This window comes from Mercenaria mercenaria, chromosome 11 (assembly GCF_021730395.1).
Source record: "Mercenaria mercenaria strain notata chromosome 11, MADL_Memer_1, whole genome shotgun sequence".
NCBI classification, from domain to species: Eukaryota; Metazoa; Mollusca; class Bivalvia; order Venerida; family Veneridae; genus Mercenaria; species Mercenaria mercenaria.
In genome coordinates, this window is record NC_069371.1 from 53,385,755 (window position 1) to 53,406,900 (window position 21,146).

At 36.4% G+C, this 21,146-nt stretch overlaps 2 protein-coding genes across 2 annotated transcripts in view; one reads left to right on the forward strand and one right to left on the reverse strand.

The window, feature by feature from the left end:
- LOC123530993 (serine-rich adhesin for platelets-like) overlaps positions 1-21,146 on the reverse strand; it is a 57,422-nt gene that overhangs the window by 29,200 nt on the left and 7,076 nt on the right. The window contains exons 2-5 of the mRNA XM_053517471.1: positions 10,266-14,240; positions 9,831-9,925; positions 9,321-9,434; positions 8,860-8,937 (exon numbers count right to left, since the gene is read on the reverse strand). Of these exons, the coding sequence (XP_053373446.1) occupies positions 8,860-8,937; positions 9,321-9,434; positions 9,831-9,925; positions 10,266-14,220 (4,242 nt within the window). The 5' untranslated portion in view covers positions 14,221-14,240. The remainder of the gene's footprint in view (positions 1-8,859; positions 8,938-9,320; positions 9,435-9,830; positions 9,926-10,265; positions 14,241-21,146) is intronic.
- Positions 18,488-21,146, forward strand: part of LOC123531842 (sepiapterin reductase-like) — a 34,395-nt gene continuing 31,736 nt past the window's right edge. Inside the window, exon 1 of the mRNA XM_045313117.2 lies at positions 18,488-18,682. The gene's annotated coding sequence lies outside the window, so the exon portion shown is untranslated. The remainder of the gene's footprint in view (positions 18,683-21,146) is intronic.

Here is a 21,146-nt window from a genome sequence, read left to right on the forward strand (position 1 = left end):
TGGGTGTTGCGCATGACATGTCGTTTCATCATGGGAAATATTTGTGCCAAGTAATATTAAAATCCCTTCATGGATGGCAGAGTTATGGACGGGACAGGAAAAAAACTCTGTTGACCTTTGACCCCCAATTGTGACCTTGACCTTTGAGCTAGGGTCCGGGATTTGCGCATGACACGTCGTCTCATCATGGGGAACACTTGTGCTAAGTAATATTAAAATCCCTTAATGAATGTCAGAGTTATGGACCGGACACGAAACAGACCCTGTTCATGCTATGTTAACATTTGACTGCTAAGTGTGACCTTGACCTTTGAGCTAGGGGTCTGAAAGTTGTGCATGACATATCGTCTTATTATGAGGTACATTTGTGCCAAGTAATATTAAAATCCCTTCATAGTCGGGAGAGTTATGGACCGGACAGGAAAAAAACCTTGTTGACCTTTGACCTCCAATTGTGACCTTGACCTTTAAGCTAGGGGTCCAGGTTTTGCGCATGACACGTCGTCTCCTCATGGGGAACATTTGTGCCAAGTAATATTAAAATCTCTTCATGGATGGGAGAGTTATGGACCGGACAGGAAAAAAGCCCTGTTGACCTTTGACCTCCAATTGTGACCTTGACCTTTGAGCTAGGGGTCTGGGTTTTGCGCATGACACATCGTCTCATCATGGGGAACATTTGTGCCAAGTAATATTAAAATCCCTTCATGGATGACAGAGTTATGGACCGGACACGAAATTGCGGACGGACGGAATGACGGAATGACAGAATGACGGAATGACGGAATGACGGAAAAGAGCATTCCTATAGTCCCCAAAACTGGTTTTCAACCAGTAGGGGACTAACAAGTGACTGAAAACTCCACAAATAAAAGTTGTCGGAGGACAGCAACACTTGGCTATTTAACTGCCTTGTCATTACAGAAACTTAACTGAATGGCCACTCAAGTCAAACAAGAGGGCCAAGATGGCCCTAGGTCGCTCACCTAAGAAACACACCATAACAGTGTAAAACATGTTTGACCTAGTGATTTCATGGAAACAAATATTCTGACCAATTTTCATTAAGATTGGACCAAAAAATTGGTCTCTTGTGATAAAACAAGCATTTTCTTAGATTATGATATGACCTAGTTTTTGACCCTAGATGACCCATGTTCAAACTCGACCTAGATTTTATCAAGGCAATCATTCTGACCAAAATTCATGAAGATCAATTGAAAAATACAGCCTCTATTACATATACAAGTTTTTTCTTTGATTTGACCAAGTGACCTAGTTTTTGACCTCAGATAACCCATATTCAAACTCAACCTAGATTTCATCAAGGCAATCACTCTGACCAAATTTCATGAAGATCAATTGAAAACTACATCCTCTATTGCATACACAATGTTTTTCTTCGATTTGACCTAGTTTTTGACCCAAGATGACCCATTTTCGAACTCGGCCTAGATTTTATCAAGGTAATCATTCTGGCTAAATTTCATGAAGATCAGTTGAAAAATACAGCCTTTATCGCATACACAAGGTTTTTCCTTGATTTGACCTAGTGACTTAGTTTTTAATCCCAGATGACCCATTTTCGAACTCAGCCTAGATTTCATCAAGGTAATCATTCTGACCAAAATTCATGAAGATCAATTGAAAAATACCGCCTCTATCGCATACACAAGGTTTTTCTTTGATTTGACCTAGTGACCTAGTTTTTGACCCCAGATGACCCATTTTCGAACTCGGCCTAGATTTTATCAAGGCAATCATTCTGACCAATATTCATGAAGATCAATTGAAAAATACAGCCTCTATCGCATACACAAGCTTTTTCTTTGATTTGACCTAGTGACCTAGTTTTTGACCCGAGATGACCCATTTCTGAACTCGGCCTATATTTCATCAAGGCTATCATTCTGACCAATATTCATGAAGAATAATTGAAAAATACAGCCTCTATCTCATACACAAGGTTTTTCTTTGATTTGACCTAGTGACCTAGTTTTTGACCCGAGATGACCCACTTTCGAACTCAGCCTAGATTTCATCAAGGCAATCATTCTGACCAATATTCATGAAGATCAATTGAAAAATACAGCCTCTATCGCATACACAAGGTTTTTCTTTGATTTGACCTAGTGACCTAGTTTTTGACCCGAGATGACCCATTTTCGAACTCGGCCTAGATTTCATCAAGGTTATCATTCTGACCAATATTCATGAAGATTAGTTGAAAAATACAGCCTCTATCGCATACACAAGGTTTTTCTTTGATTTGACCTAGTGACCTAGTTTTTGATCCGAGATATCCCATTTACAAACTCGGCCTAGATTTCATCAAGATTATCATTCTGACCAATATTCATGAAGATTAATTGAAAAATATAGCCTCTATCGCATACACAAGCTAAATGTTGACAGACGACGGACGACAGACGACGGACGACAGAGGCCGGACATTGAGTGATCAGAAAAACTCACCTGAGCATTGCTCTTAATGATAAACAGGAGCGCCGCCTTGCGGGTGCTGACGCTCATCTGATTTTTTGTATAATAGAAATATTGTCCTACGCATGATTTTCTAAGTCCAAAAAGGGCCATCATTCTTGCAAAAAGCAAGATAGAGTTATGTTTCTTGATGTACAGGGTCAGCTTATGATGGTGAACAAGCGTTGCAAGTGTTAAAGCAATAGCTTTGATAGTTTATGAGAAAAGCTGATCTGAACATAAAACTTAACCAAAAATCTGATTTTCTAAGTCCAAAAGGGGCAATAATTCTTGCAAAAAGCAGTATAGAGTTATGTTTTTTAATGTACAGGGTCAGCTATTGATGGTGAACAAGTGTTGCAAGTTTCAAAGCAATAGCCTTGATAGTTTAGGAGAAAAGTTGACCTAAACATAAAACTTAACCAAGAAATATGATATTTTCTAAGTCCAAAAGGGGCCATAATTCTTGCAAAAAGCAGGACAGAGTTATGTTTCTTGCTGTACAGGGTCAGCTATTAATGGTGAACAAGACTATCTTTGTAAGTTTCAAAGCAATACCTTTGATAGTTTAGGAGAAAAGTTGACCTAAACATAAAACTTAACCAGCCGACGCCGATGCCGATCAAATGATGACAATAACTCATCATTTTTTTCAAAAAATCAGATGAGCTAATAAAATCATAAATGAAGCTGCTATTGTGCAGACAAGGTCAAAATAGTTAATTTTGGCCCTTTCAGGGGCCATAACTCTGGAACCCATTATGGGATCTGGCCAGTTCAAGAACGGAACCAAGATCTTATGGTGACACAAGTTTTGTGCAAGTTTGATTAAATTCAAATCATAAATGAAGCTTCTACCGTATAGCGGGTTATTTCTGCGGTCAAAATATTCTGCGTTTTGGCCCCAAAAATTGAGAAACAAATTTCTGCATGTTTAATTTCTGCGTTTTCACATAAAAGGAAGAGAAATTTCTGTGTTTTTATGCCAAAGAGGAGGTAATTCCTCGCATATTCGGGTGTTTTGAGAATGATAGCGTATGAAAACAATAAACTAAATTACTGGTAACTGTTGTAAAATAACTTTGCATTTAAGGAATACATTGTAGGATATAATAACATGTGAACTGAAAAAATATAAGTCTAACAACAATTGCACAAACAACAACTTCAAACTACGGTAGATCGTCATAACTGTTACACTGCTTATATAAAGGTTACTAAAGTAAAGTTCAGAAGATCTTCACAAGGGATTAATAACACAAGTGAAATTCACTCAGTTTATTTCATTCACAGAAGAAAAACGTTTCCTGAGGGATTAACAGTTAGGGCTTTGATTGACCTTCACACCTAATTACACCATTATCGGTAATTGTCAGATGGCAACGGTAATTTCCAATAATTAGACCATGCCATTGTGATCTTCGGATTACCTAAGGAAACATAGCGTGAAACAACGTTGGTGAAAATAATGCAGATTTTTTGTGTTTTAAATTTTTGCTGGATGAATATTCTGCTGGAAATATTTTTGCGATTCTAACAAGAGACCGCAGAAACGCATAAATATTTCCCCTGTAAAAATAACCCGCTATACGGTATTGTGCAGACAAGGTCAAAATAGCTAATTCTGGCCCTTTCAGGGGTCATCACTCTGGAACCCATAACGGAATCTGGAAAGTTCAAGAAAGGAACCAAGATCTTATGGTGATACAAGTTGTGTGCAAGTTTGGTTAAAATAAAATCATAAATGAAGCTGCTATTGTGCAGACAAGGTCAAAATAGCTAATTTTGGCCCTTTCAGGGGCCATAATTCTGGAACCCATAATGGGATCTGGCCAGTTCAATAAAGGAACTGAGATCTTATGGTGATACAAGTTGTGTGCAAGTTTGGTTAAAATAAAATCATAAATGAAACCACTATCGTGCAGACAAGAAATTGTTGAAGGACGAACGCACGGACGGACTGATGACCAAAAGTCCAAAAGGGGGCATAATTTGCCAAAAATACATGTCAGAGTTATGGAACTTGACCCAGTGAGGTTGGTAATTGATCTAGACAAGAGCGGTCCATAAGACAGCCAAGCTCGACTATTCGAAATATTGTCCCAGAAGCAGGAAAATATTACCCAACAAGAGTGCCAGAATGTCACAATATATGCCCGTCACAGCAAATTTATTTACTCTAGCACCTGTATTTGCAGATGTAATTTTAATTTTGTGGTTGTTTAGTAATCATTGTAATTCTTTTGTTTTTCTAAGTCCACAAAAAAACTCCTTACCTGGTAGAGATACCTTAAAATACACCTAAAATTAGAAAGTAACAACTATGTTGTACCACAGAAAAGTGGTCTTGGTTTTTCCCTACGGTCAATTATAAAAAAGTTACAATATAAGTTATTTATAGTAACAACTAAGTGAAGTTAAGGTTTCGATGGAGGCCTTGAGAAACAAAAATCAAACAACACCAAATCATAGAAAGAAAGAGTTGTTTGACATGAAAATTGAACAGCATGTAAAACATGTATATTACTTTACGAAACAAGTGTCAGTATACTGATATAAACATTGAATTCCGGAAAAGGGCTGCCTAAAGGGGTTCCACTTCCGGACAGTTAAACGCCTTTAAAAACTCATCATTTTCAAAGAACTTTTACACATGTTTGTTTTGATGCATTTGCAATAGCGTGCGAGTGGTGAAATTTCACGTAACAAGGTGGAACATAGTTTTCAGCAATTGTTTATCTTTTTTTCTTTACAAATGGCATTCATTTTCAAAGGGAGACAACTTTTTCTCAAAGATTACTTAAAATAATCGGAAAAAATTGTTTCCCTTTGAAAATGAATGCCATTTGTACTTAAAATAATTGGGAACAGTTGTCTCCCGACAATGAATGTCATTTGTAAAGAAATAAAGATAAACAATTGCTGAAAACTGTGTTCCAACTTGTTATGCGAAATTTCACCACTCGCATGCTATTGCAAATGCATCAAAACGAACATGTGTAACTGTTCTTTGAAAATGGTAAGTTTTTAAAGGCGTTTTACTGTCCGGAAGTGGAACCTCTTTAGGCAGCCCTTTTCCGGAATTCAATGTTTATATCAGTATACTGACACTTGTTTCATAAAGTAATATACATGTTTTACATGCTGTTCAATTTTCATGTCAAACAACTCTTTCTTTCTATGATTTGGTGTTGTTTGATTTTTGTTTCTCAAGGCCTCCATCGAAACCTTAATCTTTATAAAAAAAAAAAAAAAAAAAAAAAAAAAATACAATTTTTTTTTTTTAAGTCCACACAAAAATCCTTACCAGGTAGAGATTGGTCAAAATACACCTCAAAATTGGATGATACATGCATGTTGTACTACAGAAAAGTGGTCTCGATTTTTCCCTACGTCTAGTAATGAAAAAGTTACAATATAAGCTATTTATAGTAACAACAAAGGGAAGTAATTCTAAAGAAGGGAAATGCGCATGATACTTCGTCTCATGATGGTGTATAATTGTGCCAAGTTACATCAAAATCCCTCTATGCATGAAGAAGAAATGCTTCGGACAGTCATTCTTGTATCTGACCTTTGGCCTCTAAGTGTGACCTTGACCTTAGACCTAGGGACCTGGTTCTTGCACATGACACTCCGTCTTGTGGTGGTGAACATTTGTGCCAAGTCATATCAAAATCCCTCCATGCATGAAGAAGAAATGCTCCGGACAAAGTTTTCATTCTTGTATCCTTTGACCTCTAAGTGTGACCTTGACCTTAGACCTAGGGACCTGGTTCTTGTGCATGACACTCCGTCTCATGATGATAAACAATTGTGCCAAGTTTCATCAAAATCCCTCTATGCATAAAGAAGATACGCTCCGGACAAAGTCATACTTGAATTTGACCTTTGACCTCTAAGTGTGACCTTGACCTTAGACCTAGGGACCTGGTTCTTGCGTATGACACTCCGTCTCATGATGGTGCACAACTGTGCCAAGTTTCATCAAAATCCCTCCATGCATGTAGAAGATATGCTCCGGACAAAGTCTGGGGACGCCGCCTGCCCGCCCGCCCGCCCGCCAGGGGCGTTCCCATAATACGTCCCGTTTTTCAAACGGGCGTATAAAAAGGTTAAATATCAAAAGAGTTTTAAGTTCAAAAGGGGGCATAATTTGACCAAAATGCATATCAGTTATGGGACTTGCTGCTATCAAATAGTTTTATTACCCCGATGGCACATGTGAAGTTTCAATTCAATATCTGCATTAGTTTCGGAGATAGAAACTTGCATGTAAAACTTTAACCAGAATTTTCAAAGTCCAAAAGGTGGCATAATTTGTCCAAAATACATGCCAGAGTTATGGAACTTGACCCAGTGAGGTTGGTAATTGATCTAGAAAAAGAAAAAATAAGTTTCAAATCTATATGCCTTTTAGTAATTGCTGTATGTACTTGCACGCAAAACTTTAACCAGGATTTTCTAAGTCCAAAAAGGGAAATAATTTGCTCAAAATACATGTAAGAGTTATGGGACTTGATACAGTGAGGTTAGTAACTGATCTAGAAAAAGAAAAAATAAGTTTCAAATCTATATGCCTTTAAGTAATAGCTGTATGTACTTGCACGCAAAACTTTAACCAGAATTTGCTAAGTCCAAAAGGGGGCATAATTTGGCCAAAATGAAGGTCAGAGTTATGGGACTTGGTGCTATCAACTAGTTTTATAACCCCAAAGACACATGTGAAGTTTCAAATCAATACCTGCATTAGTTTTGGAGATAGTAACTTGCATGTAAAACTTTAACCAAAATTTTCTAAGTCTAAAAGGGGGCATAATTTGCTCAAAATAAATGTCAGAGTTATGGGACTTGACCCAGTGAGGTTGGTAATTGATCTAGAAAAAGAAAAATTAAGTTTCAAATCTATATGCCTTTTGGTAATAGCTGTATGTACTTGCACGCAAAACTTTGACCAGGATTTTCTAAGTCCAAAAGGGGGCATAATTTGGCTAAAATGCAGGTCGGAGAAATGGGACTTGATGCTATCAACTAGTTTCATAACCCCAAAACAGATATTAAGTTTGAATTCAATATCTGCATTAGTTTTGGAGATAGTAACTTGCATATAAAACTTTAACCAGGATTTTCTAAGTCCAAAAGGGGGCATAATTTGCCCAAAATACATGTCAGAGTTATGGAACTTGACCCAGTGAGGTTGGTAATTTATCTAGAAAAAGAAAAAATAAGTTTCAAATCTATATGCCTTTTAGTAATAGCTGTATGTACTTGCACGCAAAACTTTAACCAGAATTTTCTAAGTCCAAAAGGGGGCATAATTTGGCCAAAATGAAGGTCAGAGTTATGGGACTTGGTGCTATCAACTAGTTTTATAACCCCGAAGACAAATGTGAAGTTTCAATTCAATATCTGCATTAGTTTTGGAGATAGTAACTTGCATGTAAAACTAACCAGAATTTTCTAAGTCCAAAAGGGGGCATAATTTGCTCAAATTACATGTCAGAGTTATGGAACTTGACCCAGTGAAGTCGGTAATTGACCTAGGAAAAGAAAAAATAAGTTTCAAAGCTATATGCCTTTAAACGATAGCTGTATGTACTTGCATGCAAAAACTTAACCAAGGTGTGACGCCAACGCCGACGCCAGGGTGAGTAGAATAGCTAGACTATTCTTTGAAGAGTTGAGCTAAAAAATTAACCAACACCGATGCTGACACAGACGATCAAGTGACGACAATACCTTGTAGATTTTTTTCAATAATCAGACGGGCTAAAAAATCAGAAAAATATCACACTCTTGCTAAGCCTCTACCAAGATGATAACTTAAATATTTTTTTAAAATAATTTCAGACGAAAGGTTTGGGAGATATTACTTGAAGACTCTTTTAAGCTATCACGGCTGTGTTTTTTTATGAATGCGAATCATGTATAAACAATCATTATCTTTGTAGAGGGGGATCCAGGGAACATTTGGGTAACATTACCTAAAACTCTTGACAAAAAGATACTGAAGGTTTCTGCTATATAAACATAATGAAAATTGTCCAAAACATTCTTGGCAGAAAGTCACAACGTTTCACAGAGTCTGTGTGAAATTGTTTCAAAATTATGCCAGCAGAAGATTTTTTCAAGTTTCCATTACAAACTTACAAGAACTGGTTATACTGGTTAAATAAGCACTCACACAACTAATTCAATTAACTAACCATTACAAAGATATGGCAGAAAACAGGCAGATAAAGATGATGAAAAATGGCAAAACTATGATAGTATATCCCTCCGTGTCTTATATAGACTGCTCAGATGCCTTAGTACAGATATAAGAAAATTCCAAACTATCAATGTTCAGCTAGTTTTAAAATCAGTGTAAATGTGTACCATGTTTGTTTTTGGATAGGTGTTCCCTCTGATCTCCTTTTCAACACCCTCAGCTTGGATATCTCTGGCTAAACTTGGCTGTAATATACACCACACAAACATTTTATGGAGAATTTTTTTATTATTATATTTTCAGGCACTAGCATTTTGCTTTATAGAAATGGTGATATATGGAATGTAACAAGTAAAGCTTAACTGTAAAATATACTTGTAGATTCTAAAATTTTCAAATTCCATGCAGGGATGGCAAAAACCTGTTTTATGAGTATTGCCCAGCCCAAGGGAAATACTGGAAAGCACAGGGTAATACATGTAGATCTACTAGGCAATACAAAATAAGCCATTTAAATGATAAATTACAAATTCAATACATAAATGACACAGTTTTCAGATTTTTTCAAAATCAAACCCAAATAAATTTGTTTAAATGACAGTGCTGAAATGCTTTGCATTATACATACTGGCATTTCAAGAGAAGACAATCTGGGTGCAGTGTTAGTCTGGTCTTTGAGGGCTTCATGCTCAACACCCTTCACCATGTTACCCCGAGTAGGGCTGCCATCAACTGATCTCTTCTACAAAATAAACAAATACAACAGAATGATATGGCATCACAGACTGCCTGTATGTGACATGGAACAATTTATGTTAGGATTCTGATATAACTAGTAGCTATACCAGAATTGTTATTTATGTAACAATACACTAAATAATCTGCTTACTATAACCCATTATGGTACATTTAAAGTGACAATAAGGAAATTGCCGAAATAAATCATTTAAGTTAAAAGGATAAAGTGAAATTGAGAAACAAGCCATAAAACCTTAAGATGAAAGCATTGCCGATACCAACAGCGATGCTGATACTGTGATCTGTAGATCTGTGCTCTCCCTTTAGAGTTAATCCAGTAGACAGAATTTAGTAGAACAATATGACAATGACTTAATGCAGTGACTATAATATACTATACCTCTGATGATGTTTTTTCCATTGACATGTTGTGTAGTTCATCCAGAGCTGCTCTGTGTCTGTCTTCGCCTCTTAGGTGAACACTACCTGGACGACCTAAAATTTAATCAATGGATGAATTAGAAACACATCGTGTTGTTTGAACAAATTACTACATTTTTATAAAAAAACGATTCATTTAACTTTTGCCTACTTCACTTCCGATTATGCATTCATAAATGCAAGTAAATTCTAATGAAGGAATGTTGTAGCACAGCTGAAGCTCACAATTTAGCCTGCAATTAATCAAAAGAAACCTGTTAAGACTTTTTATTAATTTTAAGTGCTTATATTCTGTCTGAGTTTTTAGCTTATCAATATCATAAAACTCAACTTGAAATTCTCCCATAATTATCAAATAAATTACTTTAAAGTTTTCCTATAATTATGAAATTACCTTGAAGTTTTCTAGTTTTTGCCTCCCCAGTGTAGCAAGTCCACACTGTTGTTGTTGTAAAATCATCAACATTCGTTTCTTTTACCACATTCCTTGGTGCAACATATGTCCCATAATGCAGTCCTGGTCCCTCATCTTCGCTGCTGGAATCATCAAGATTTGTGCTTTGAAAACCTTCAAGACTTGTGGACATGTTACTATTATCAATACTTGTACAATGAATGGAAGAGTTGTCAAGAGTAGCATCATTACCAGCTAGATCAAAGCCAGACTCATCAGCGTCACTCACGTACAAATCTAGAATCTGCTTACACAAGTCAGATTCACTCAGTCCACTGTTCTTATGTAAAACTCTTTTGGCTGGAGAAAAGACCTGACCGACATGTCTATCAACCCACTGTTTGTCCGATTTACTACCTAGAGACCTGTCAAGGTTTACAGATCTTCCTTTATTTATCGAGAGGTCAAGCGGAGATGATAGAGGTGATGTTCCGTGAAAACTGGCAGAACTTGTATCAATCCTATCTAAACTTTCATTCATATGTCTTGCTGAAGAACTAGATACATTAACACTCTGTCTATAAAAGTTCTGCTCATACTTTTTCCTACAATCTTTGTTCAAACTACCCAAACTCTTAACTGGTTTCAGGTGTGAGTTATTTAATACACTGGAATCATTTAAACCACTCACATTATTATTATGGTTCCTCCGTAATGTTCTTTGCAATAGACGAGAGTCATCTAAAGCACTCAGACTTGCATTATAACATCTTCTAGCAGACCTAGATTTAAATCTTGAATTATTCAGTTCACTTTGACTAGTTCTTCGATTAAAAGTTTCTGAGCTATCCAATAAACTACAGTTTGAGTGTAAAGAATAGTTATTGCTTTGTGACAATTGCTCATCCATGAAAGAACACTCATAGTTGTCATCATATGAAATTCCAGAACACTTTACGTTTCTAGGTATTGCTGACTGACCATGAACAGAAAAACTTGCATCTGCAAAACTCCCTTCAAAACTGACATTTGTAAATGTAGAATCTTGACTAAGATTGAGAGGCGTTGGACTCAATTCTACACTTGGAGGTGGTGACGATGTCAAAGAAGCACTTTGATCACTTCTGTGTGGACTAACTACAACACAACCCTGAAGTGACAGAGGACTTGCCACAGATCCTTGTGGAAGCCTCTCCTTGTCCACAGAAATATTGTTCTGATAATTTATAATTAGACTAGAATTTGAAACAGTATTTATACAAGGGTTTATTGGATTAGGACTAATTTCCAATGACAAATCCTCACTTACTCTAGGACTAGATGCTGGTGTAGCACAGACTGTAGAAAGTTTCATACTATCTTCAGAATCATTCATCCAACCATCTTCAAAATCACTGCTTACATTATTCTCCACATACATAACATCCCCATTTTCAAAATCAATTTCCTTAAAACTGACCGAGAATGAAGAATTTTCAGTATTGAAACTGGAATCTTCTACCACCGGACTAGATGTACCACTACTCGAACTTGACAAAGATTCTGAATTTTGTGCAGACAACCTAGAGATCACAGAGGATGAACTTGAACTCTGAGAGGATGATCTAGATGAGCCCATTTCTTTACATTTTGCTGAAAGATTTTCACAGGAATCTGTTATACTACATTCAGAATCTGAACTACTGCTGAGACAGTCTCTGTTACCTGTATTTGGTGATGCATTGCAGCAATTGGAACAGTCTAAATCAGAACATTCATCACTAGAATTATTGTCATTGTCATCACTGTAATAATTGTGATATATTTCATCACTACTTTCATCACTGCTTTCAATGTTTTCATCACAAAATGAAGAATTTGGCTCAGGTAAAAATTTGTCTTCATTCCTCAGAGTATGGTTTCTATTAACTAGTGGAGAATATTCAGTAATTTCATTTTCATTTGTTGAAATTGTACAAGTATCACACATATTACTTTCAAATTGTTCACTAGATGTTGCTTCTGTGGCATCAATATCACATTCAGTAATTTCTAAATATTCACCATCAGCAAGTGGAAGTGTTTTCTTTTGTTCTGCAAACACTGTGGACTCTAGTGGAGATGGTGTTTTCCTTTTTTCACAGCATTCAGGGTCAGAGTATCTGTTTTTACAATCACATATACAAGCAATACTCTCAGCTGAGCTTGCACACAGAGCTGATGTCATCTGACTTATACTACTTGTCATATCCTGGATGGATTCTGTCACTGCTGAAGAGCATTGTCTTTGAAAACTAGCTTCCAGTTCTTGCTTAACATTGTCTGACAAAATTTCTTTGTAAACTGGTGATTGTTTAGTTTTACTGAAATTACTACTAGATTCATCCATCATTTTTTCTCCTACTGCACAAATCTCTTTCACAACTGGTGACTTCACAGACTGTTTTTTCTTCAAGTTGGTTTGAGAATTACTGACACAGTCTGTGTCTATCTTGGACGTTGCTGACTGTGCACTACTGTGTCTGATCCTAGAATTTCTCTTCTCTATTTTCACACCTAATTTCTTCAGTTTGTTAAATCCAGACTTTTTACCCAATGCAGTATTTGCCTCATCATCAACACAAATACTTTCATCTTTTGGTGCCCTGCCATCCTTGCTTCGATGTCTTAACCTCCCTAGAATACCTTTTCCAACATCGCTAACACTTCTTTTCAATGACTTGCATTTTGCAAATGCACTATTTTCATTGACATATAACCTGGCTGGACTAGGAGTAGACTGTAAGACACGATGAGTTGCTATACTTGATGTTACAACAGGCACTGGATCTACTATATTATGTGTAGCAGCTAGTTGTAACACTGCTCCTGCTGATTGATCTTGTCTCAATCTGGCCTCCGCTGACTTTATTTCATCAGTTCTGTTGGCATAATAGTGCATATAGCAATTATCAACATTTATTATTTCATCTGTATTTAAGGTCTGGCTGTATGTATCTGTAGAATGTGCTGGTTCATTTTCTAACCTATTACACAGACTTGTTACAGTCCCAGATTGATTACTAGATTTACTACTTCTTACAGTGTCAGACTGATCTTGTTCATGGTTCCTGTTATCTGATGTAAAACTTGTAACATCAACCAGTTGGGAGACTGTGTTATCAATATTCTCTGTAAGAAACACATAATCACCATCAACACTGTCTAAATTATTACATTCTGGTACATGTGAATTCTGCCCAGCAGCTTCTACAGTCTGAGGTGTCCCAATACAAGCACTAGGTGGCTGTAACGTGTCACAAATGTCTGAGTGATCACATACTTCATTGGTTGACTCTTTTACATTAAAGCCTCCCTCAGCACCCATCACATTATCATTTGGGCTATCATTCCTATTGTCTATATTTTTAGTTTTGTCGGTAACATGTTCTATGTCACCATCTTCACTTGAGCTTCTGTCAGCTTCGGTAAGAGTTTCTAGAACAGATGCATTGTGTAATTGTTCCTGTCTAAGCCTCTCAGCTTCACGTCTAGTGAATGCAACAAACTGTTCAGGGCTGTTCTTCTCCGACAACAGAATACTACAGTCTATACCACTGTCTGCGCTTGCACTCATCGGACCGCCCAGTACTAATCTCTCAACTCGCGGAGTAGGAAAGTTATCTGCTACTTCATTAGAATCTTCAGCAATAACATTCCTCAAATTTCGTTTTGGAGTTACTAATGCATCAACAGTACTTCTACCAGAACTGTTACTTTTTCTTGGAGTGTTTAAAACTATTGTAGCTTCCAAATCTATAGTAGCATTTTCATTTTGAGCATTCTCTAAGTCATATGATGTAAATCCTGCCCTTTCATCTGAGTCAGTGTGAAGTTCATTTTTGCCTGTTTGTAGATGAACCTTCTTGCCTCTACGAAAACTTGACAGGAGTCGTTTTGGAAATCTTTTAATGTTCTTTGGTTCTTTGCTTGCCATAACTGTCTAGACATGTACATCTGAAATCATAACAGTAAATACCTGTGCATCATCAATTGTATACTTGTCTTTTTTTTCAGTCACTTCTTTCATAATAAAATCTTAGACTTAATTTCTGACCACAGACGACCCAGTTTTCTTAAAAGGTACTCAGATTCATAAAAGTATATCATTTGGGCTGTGCCCTCGTGATATAATTTCTTCGCATCTGAACTACAATGTTTTTATTCAATGACAATTTATTACTGCTTGGGATATAGTATTTCTTGAACAAATGCTAAACATCACTGAGTGAGACTCTGATACAAAATTAAAAATAAGTATCATTTGTAACCTTACATTCTCTAAACAATGCCCTCCCCAAATAACATCACCCATCCCATTTTCAAAAAAACACTAGAGATGCTTTTGAGGAAAGTGCATGTCTCCCACAACTGCCCCTCTGAAAAATGTTAGTTTCTCAAGATGTTTTAGACGAGTGGATCCAATTAGATGGTCTGGATGAGTGGATCCAATCAGTAATTCAAGGGCCATAAATCAAAAGTGCCTGGGGGGATTTGGCTAGTTATCGAACTTGGGTAAGGTCTTATGGCCAAACACATTTTGTTCAAGTTTGGTGAAGATCGGATGAGAAATGTTCGACCTAGAGAGCGGACAAGAGTAAACAGATGGATTTTTTCGGTAATTCAAGGGCCGTAACTCTAAAATGCCTGGACCGATTTTGCTAGTTATCGAACTTGGCCGAGGTCTCATGGTCAAACACATTTTGTTCAAGTTTGGTGAAGATCGGATGAGAAATGTTCGACTTAGTCAGGGGTTCCATTTGACCCGGGACCCTGGGTCCGGACCCGGGAGATTTTCAAAAGACGCTCAAAGGACTCGGCATGATACTTGCCTGTGCGTCCTTCGGGACCCAGGGGCATTTTCCTTTGATAAACCTTTCTCGTATCTTCAGTAAAACTATTTCCACGATAGACACGTGTATTCAAAATAAACACTCGCGGTCATGCCCTCCTGCCTTTGATCTTCTGCTAAATCCCGCCCTTTCTCCTGTAGACATGCCTCGCTGATTTTTTTATCAGCAAGTTACGTCACGGCGAGTGCACATAGGTAACAAGAATCAATGAAGTGTTGAAATTTACTGATAAAGCGTATTAGTCCTGTGTACTGTCAAAAAAAGGTGCCAATTACTCAATTATCGTAAGCAGCTGATTACCGACAGGGTTTTTTTTTGGCCGTTTTTATAGCCGTTATTCGGCTATATTCCCAATGCCAAAAAGTATGTATTTTTCCCAAAAGTAATGCAAAAATTCCCAATCTACATTCTGAAAAAAATTTCATCAAAATTGCACAGAAATTGACCATGTTATGGACAATTTCGTAATGGAAGTATGTTAAAGATGTTCTACAATGTGAAATAAGTGTATGAGAAAGTGCTTACACACATCCTTACTATATCCTATGGGACTAAATATTTCCCAATTTGGAACATTTACGCGTCAAAATTCCCAATTCTGGGGGTATAGGCTATGCTCCCAAATTAGCTAGAAAAAACCCTGACCGAGCATGTGCCCTGCAAGATTTTTTCATGCCTACTTTAAATTAGACCATTGTTTAGTAATCATATTGTAATTTCAACAAGAAACTTCACAAATTTTGATGAATTTCGAAAGCAAAAATAAGTTTGGAATGTCCGTGCACGAGTCTAATTACACCCGATGTCATATACATATATTTCCAAAATTCCTTAAAATAACTGACTTTCAATGCAGTTTTTAATGATAAGTAGCATTATTATTTGAGGAACTATCTCTGTTTTAGCTTAGTTGGCTAAGTAAAAACTACTTTCCGATGACATTCCGAAAGTGTACCAGTATCCGGATAGTACATTTTGGATACATTTTTATTAAGTGCTATAGCACTGTTCTGTTCTTAAAAATTAAATGAAATATTGGAGAAAAACCTAATCAAAATAACATGTATTTTGATAAATATTACTTTGCAATATGAGACTATATGACCTGAAACTCACTGACATTTTTATTATGCTGTAACATCATCTTGAGTTTATTGTTTTCTTAGGTAAAGATCTACGTATTACTAAATAAAAAAATATAGTCAATTATATGGACGTGTTGGGACAGGACTCCTGTATTTTGGAAAAGGACCCTTCAAAATTTGGGCCCAAGGGTCCTGGGACTCTTAGGTTTTTTTAGGTCTAGTGGAACCCCTGCTTAGAGTGCGGACAATAGTAAAAAGGCCGATTTTTCGATAATTCAAGGGCCGTAACTCCAAAATGCCTGGACCGATATGGCTAGTTATCGATCTTGGCCGAGGTCTCATGGTCAAACACATTTTGTTCAAGTTTGGTGAAGATCGGATGAGAAATGTTTGATTTAGAGTGCGAACATGAGTAAAAAGGCCAATTTTTCGATAATTCAAGGGCCGTAACTCCAAAATGCCTGGACCGATTTGGCTAGTTATCGAACTTGGCCGAGGTCTCATGGTCAAACACATTTTGTTCAAGTTTGGTGAAGATCGGATGAGAAATGTTCGACTTAGAGACAAGAGTAAAAAGGCCAATTTTTCGATAATTCAAGGGCCGTAACTCCAAAATGCCTGGACCGATTTGGCTAGTTATCGAACTTGGCTGAGGTCTCATGGTCAAACACATTTTGCTTAAGTTTAGTGAAGACTGGATGAGAAATATTCGAATTAGAGTGCGGACAAGAGTAAAAAGACCGATTTTTGGTAATTCAAGGGCCATAACTCCAAGACGCCTGGACCGATTTGGCTAGTTATCGAACTTGGCCAAGGTCTTATGGTCAAACACATTTTGTTCAAGTTTGGTGAAAATCGGATGAGAAATGTTCGACTTAGAGTGTGGACCAGCTTTGTGACAGACACACACACACAGACTGGAGTAAATAAATATTTACATGTATTGATTATAAGGGAATACCAGCAGTATGGTAGTTGTGTAATTGATAATATTCCTTCCTTTTAATCTGCATTTGTAATTTTGATTTTCTAAAGAAGCATTCATTTAAAAAAAAAAAAAAAACTTTTTTGGGACCTTAATTAGGATTCCCAGGAAGGTCATCTCAGCAGGAGGACATTGTGTGAAGCTTGAAAGCATTTGGCCTACTAGTTTTTGAGAAATCTGCTTACTTGAAAAACTTTAACTCAAATTTCTAACTTTAAAAGGAATAAAATTTTGACACAAAAAACTAGAGTAACATACTCTGTAAGTTAACCTCAGGATGCTGATTATATGTGTGATGTATGAAAGCAATAGTCCTAGTAGTTTCAGAGAAACCTGGTTACATGCAAATCTTTTGTGATGCCGACACTAATGAAAAAGAGCAAAAGCTCAACTTTTTGAAAAGTTCAAATATTGCCGAGCAGTGTTTTTCGTACTTGAATTTGAAAGTTGTACATTAAATTTTATGTAATCTGCCTACTGAGTTGATAAATTGTTTTCATCCACTTTTATCATCTTAGCTTATTCCCTCCTAAGCTCTGAGTATCTTTTTTTAGAAGCAATAAGACATTTAATTTTATACATGTATCAAAAGAATCTGAGAAGATACCATTCATGGAACAAAGCACATGATCTAAATATAGATCATCTAACAAACAACTTAATATTCTGCAATTTCATCTCAACTTGCAATTCAATCTCTCGCAAATCAATAATGCTTTGAGAAGTAAAATACAGTAATGCAAAAGAATCCTTATGAGAAGGCATAGATATATACATATAATTCTGGAAAAGCTCGAAAAGATTATCTGTTACTTGTTTGTTTTGTGACCTTGACCTTGGACCTAGTAACTCTGTGCCATTCTGCAAGCGTTGTGGTTAACAACTGATGCTTACTATGAGTTTATATAGTCTACAAGAATTTTAGATATTTTATCTTTGACCTCTAAGTGCTCTGCAACTATTCCTGATTAGGGATAACAATTAATGCTTGTTTCATGCAAAATGCTAAATGCAAACTATCTCAGCTCAGGGCATTACAGTTTTATTATTTAAAAGACAAGGTTTTCTATATAGGTCCATGTAAAACCAGTTAAATGCAGGGTTGGGCATAGGATCATTACAACATGCTACAAGCTAAATATCAGTATTCTATATAAGCTCATGATCAGATAGCATTGATACACATTAAACAATGGTCTTGGTTTTTTTTTAATATCAAACTAAATGTATTAAAGCCTGTATAAAACAATTTGACAGTGCACTTTTCACATGCTTTGCAGTCTGTATTAGAAGTAAACATTTGGCTGCTCTTCAGGCACCTATTTGACAGTACACAGGATCTGATCTTAATCAACTGACTTGAACACGTCACCAGTATCTGTGACCTGTGTACAAACGCTGTGATGTAATTTGCTGATCAGAAAATCTGCGAGGCATTTTGACAGTACTGGACAGGGATTTAGCAGAAGATCAAAGGTAAGAGGGCACATTTTATGGGCAATGTGGTGGTAGTTAAAAAGGGCAGGGTGGAATGCTCCACCCCAGCATTATAGTAATAACATTATGATTTGAATAAATTTGGTAACAGACCACTTAAAGTGGCATTATGCACATCTTACTGCACATAGTGTGTTTTTGGTGAATGTTTTATAAAGGTAATTTTCAGTTGCTGTGCATTTAAATGTGTTAAATTAACGATAATGCCGCATAAGTATTTGAAGTTGATGCTTTAGAAATAAAGCCTATAGGTAGAGATTTCTGAAGTTGAAGGGAAGCAACTCCTGCATGCAGTTTGACTTTTCTTAAAAAGACTGTCCCAGTCAAAATAAGAAGTCACATTTGGAAACTTATTATTTCGTACTGGTAACAGGATGAGTTTGGTATATTGGGATAAAAGCTATATTATAATTGCTTCCACTCTTTTTACACACACATCTATTCCATCTGGTTTTATACTAGAAATATGTGCATATTTCCACTTTAACAATGCTTGAATTGCTACATACCAATTATCTAAGCTCAGGGCCTTGCAGTTTTAGAGATTTTTGAAGCTGGATGGAACTTTTTATAACAATTTGATAGAGGTCCATCCAAGGAACATCCAGGCCAAGTTTCATCAACTGCCACAAAATGGTTTCAGAGAAAAAGATGCTTTTAAATCAGAAAATCTGTGGACACAGGACAATGGATGAAAGACAACTGTCTATACTAGCAGCTCACAAAGTTCAGCTGAGCTAAACATTTGAGAGAGAACCTTATAATGACGCTACAGACCAAGTTTGAAGATCTATCAAGTGGTTCATGAGTAGATGTCATTAAAGAACTTTTCTTTTTCGTAGACCAAGAGGAAATTTGGGAGAGGACCTTATAATGATCCCACAGGCTATTAAAGTTTGATGATGTTCTATCAAGTGGTCCATGAGAAGAAATTGTTTACAGATTTTTCTACTTTTCGCTCATTTAAACAAATTTGGGAGAGACCCTTATAATAATGCTACAGTCAGTATTTGATAAAGATCACACTTCCGACCAACAAAATCCTTCTCTGTTCATAAAACTGAAAGAAACAAGCATTTTCTGCCTGTTAACAATATTATAAATCTTGTTTTTGGTAAACTGTAAGCCGCCGTTTTGCGCACTTGTTTGATAAGTGATCAAATCCTTTATCAGGACTTAACCATCCCATGTAAGAAGGCTGTATACAGTGATAAATTTGTTTTGATTAAAAGAAATTGTTCCATTTCGCAATGGAATCACATCAAACAGTGCCAAACATAGTGGGAAGACGTCAAAACTTGCGAAATGTAACAATAAATTACCGTAAATGCAACAAAAATATTGTTATATTTTTTTCCTGTATTATTTGAGAAAATAATGCATTTATGATTATGGGCCCCCTTTATAGAAGGAAACAAGAAGCTGCGTTCAATAAATGCTTGATGCCCCCTTGTGGAATCCTTGTCAATACAAAACAACCTAAGTCCAAAACAAAGTCAAGTTCAAGGTCAAACTGAGGTCAGGTGATGTCTGAAGATATGGAATGGTCACAGGTTACATCTGCATTAGTATCAAGTCATTCTACTACCTAATTTTCAACAGTTGCAAATTCTGTACAAAAATACCCAAGTCTCTACCTTGGATCAAACCCTGGACCTCCTGATCTGTACTGCAGGTGGACACTTTAACCTAAAGGGTTAACCCAACAGCAATATTGTTAGAGGTGGCCTTATATACCTCATAAATATCAGTTGCGATGTAGCCCAAGGCATCAACTGAACCTCCCACCAGTTTCTAGCCTCATCCAAATGCAGGAGTCTGCCAAAATCATTGTCGCCATTGTAGAAAACTACCAAAGTTTCTACCGAGGACTGAAATCCAAACCTCGTGATCTGTACACGGACACTCTAACCACGTTGCTAAAGGGTTAACCAAACAGTAAGGTGTTGGAAGTGGCCTTATATATTGGAAGTGTCTAGCCATCCAGTTACCGGACGGCTAGAAAATCCTCAGTCAAAATTAATTCATGAATAGCTTGTTTTATAAGCTTTCCATTTATAAAAAAAATATTTATAAATTTGTGTTTTAACAATTAAAGTTAGGCTGTCAGAAAAACATCTCTATTTACAAAATAACATGGATGTTCGGCGATCAATGTTTTATCATTTCTAAAACTAGAATATCAACAGATTTGTATACAAACACGATCTCATTTGTTTTATCGATGAAAAATATACATTATTTCACAAAATATTTTGTTTACAGATAAGTACTGATATCTTAAGTAAAAAACAGTTAAAACTATATAGGTTTAAATGCCGATTATTTCACGAATTGGCCATAAATTCAAATAAAATTTACATGTATCAAAAGGGGATTCAATTCCTCTTTGATTGATGTAAAAATTATCAAATAATATCCAAAATTACAAATTTTCTGGTTA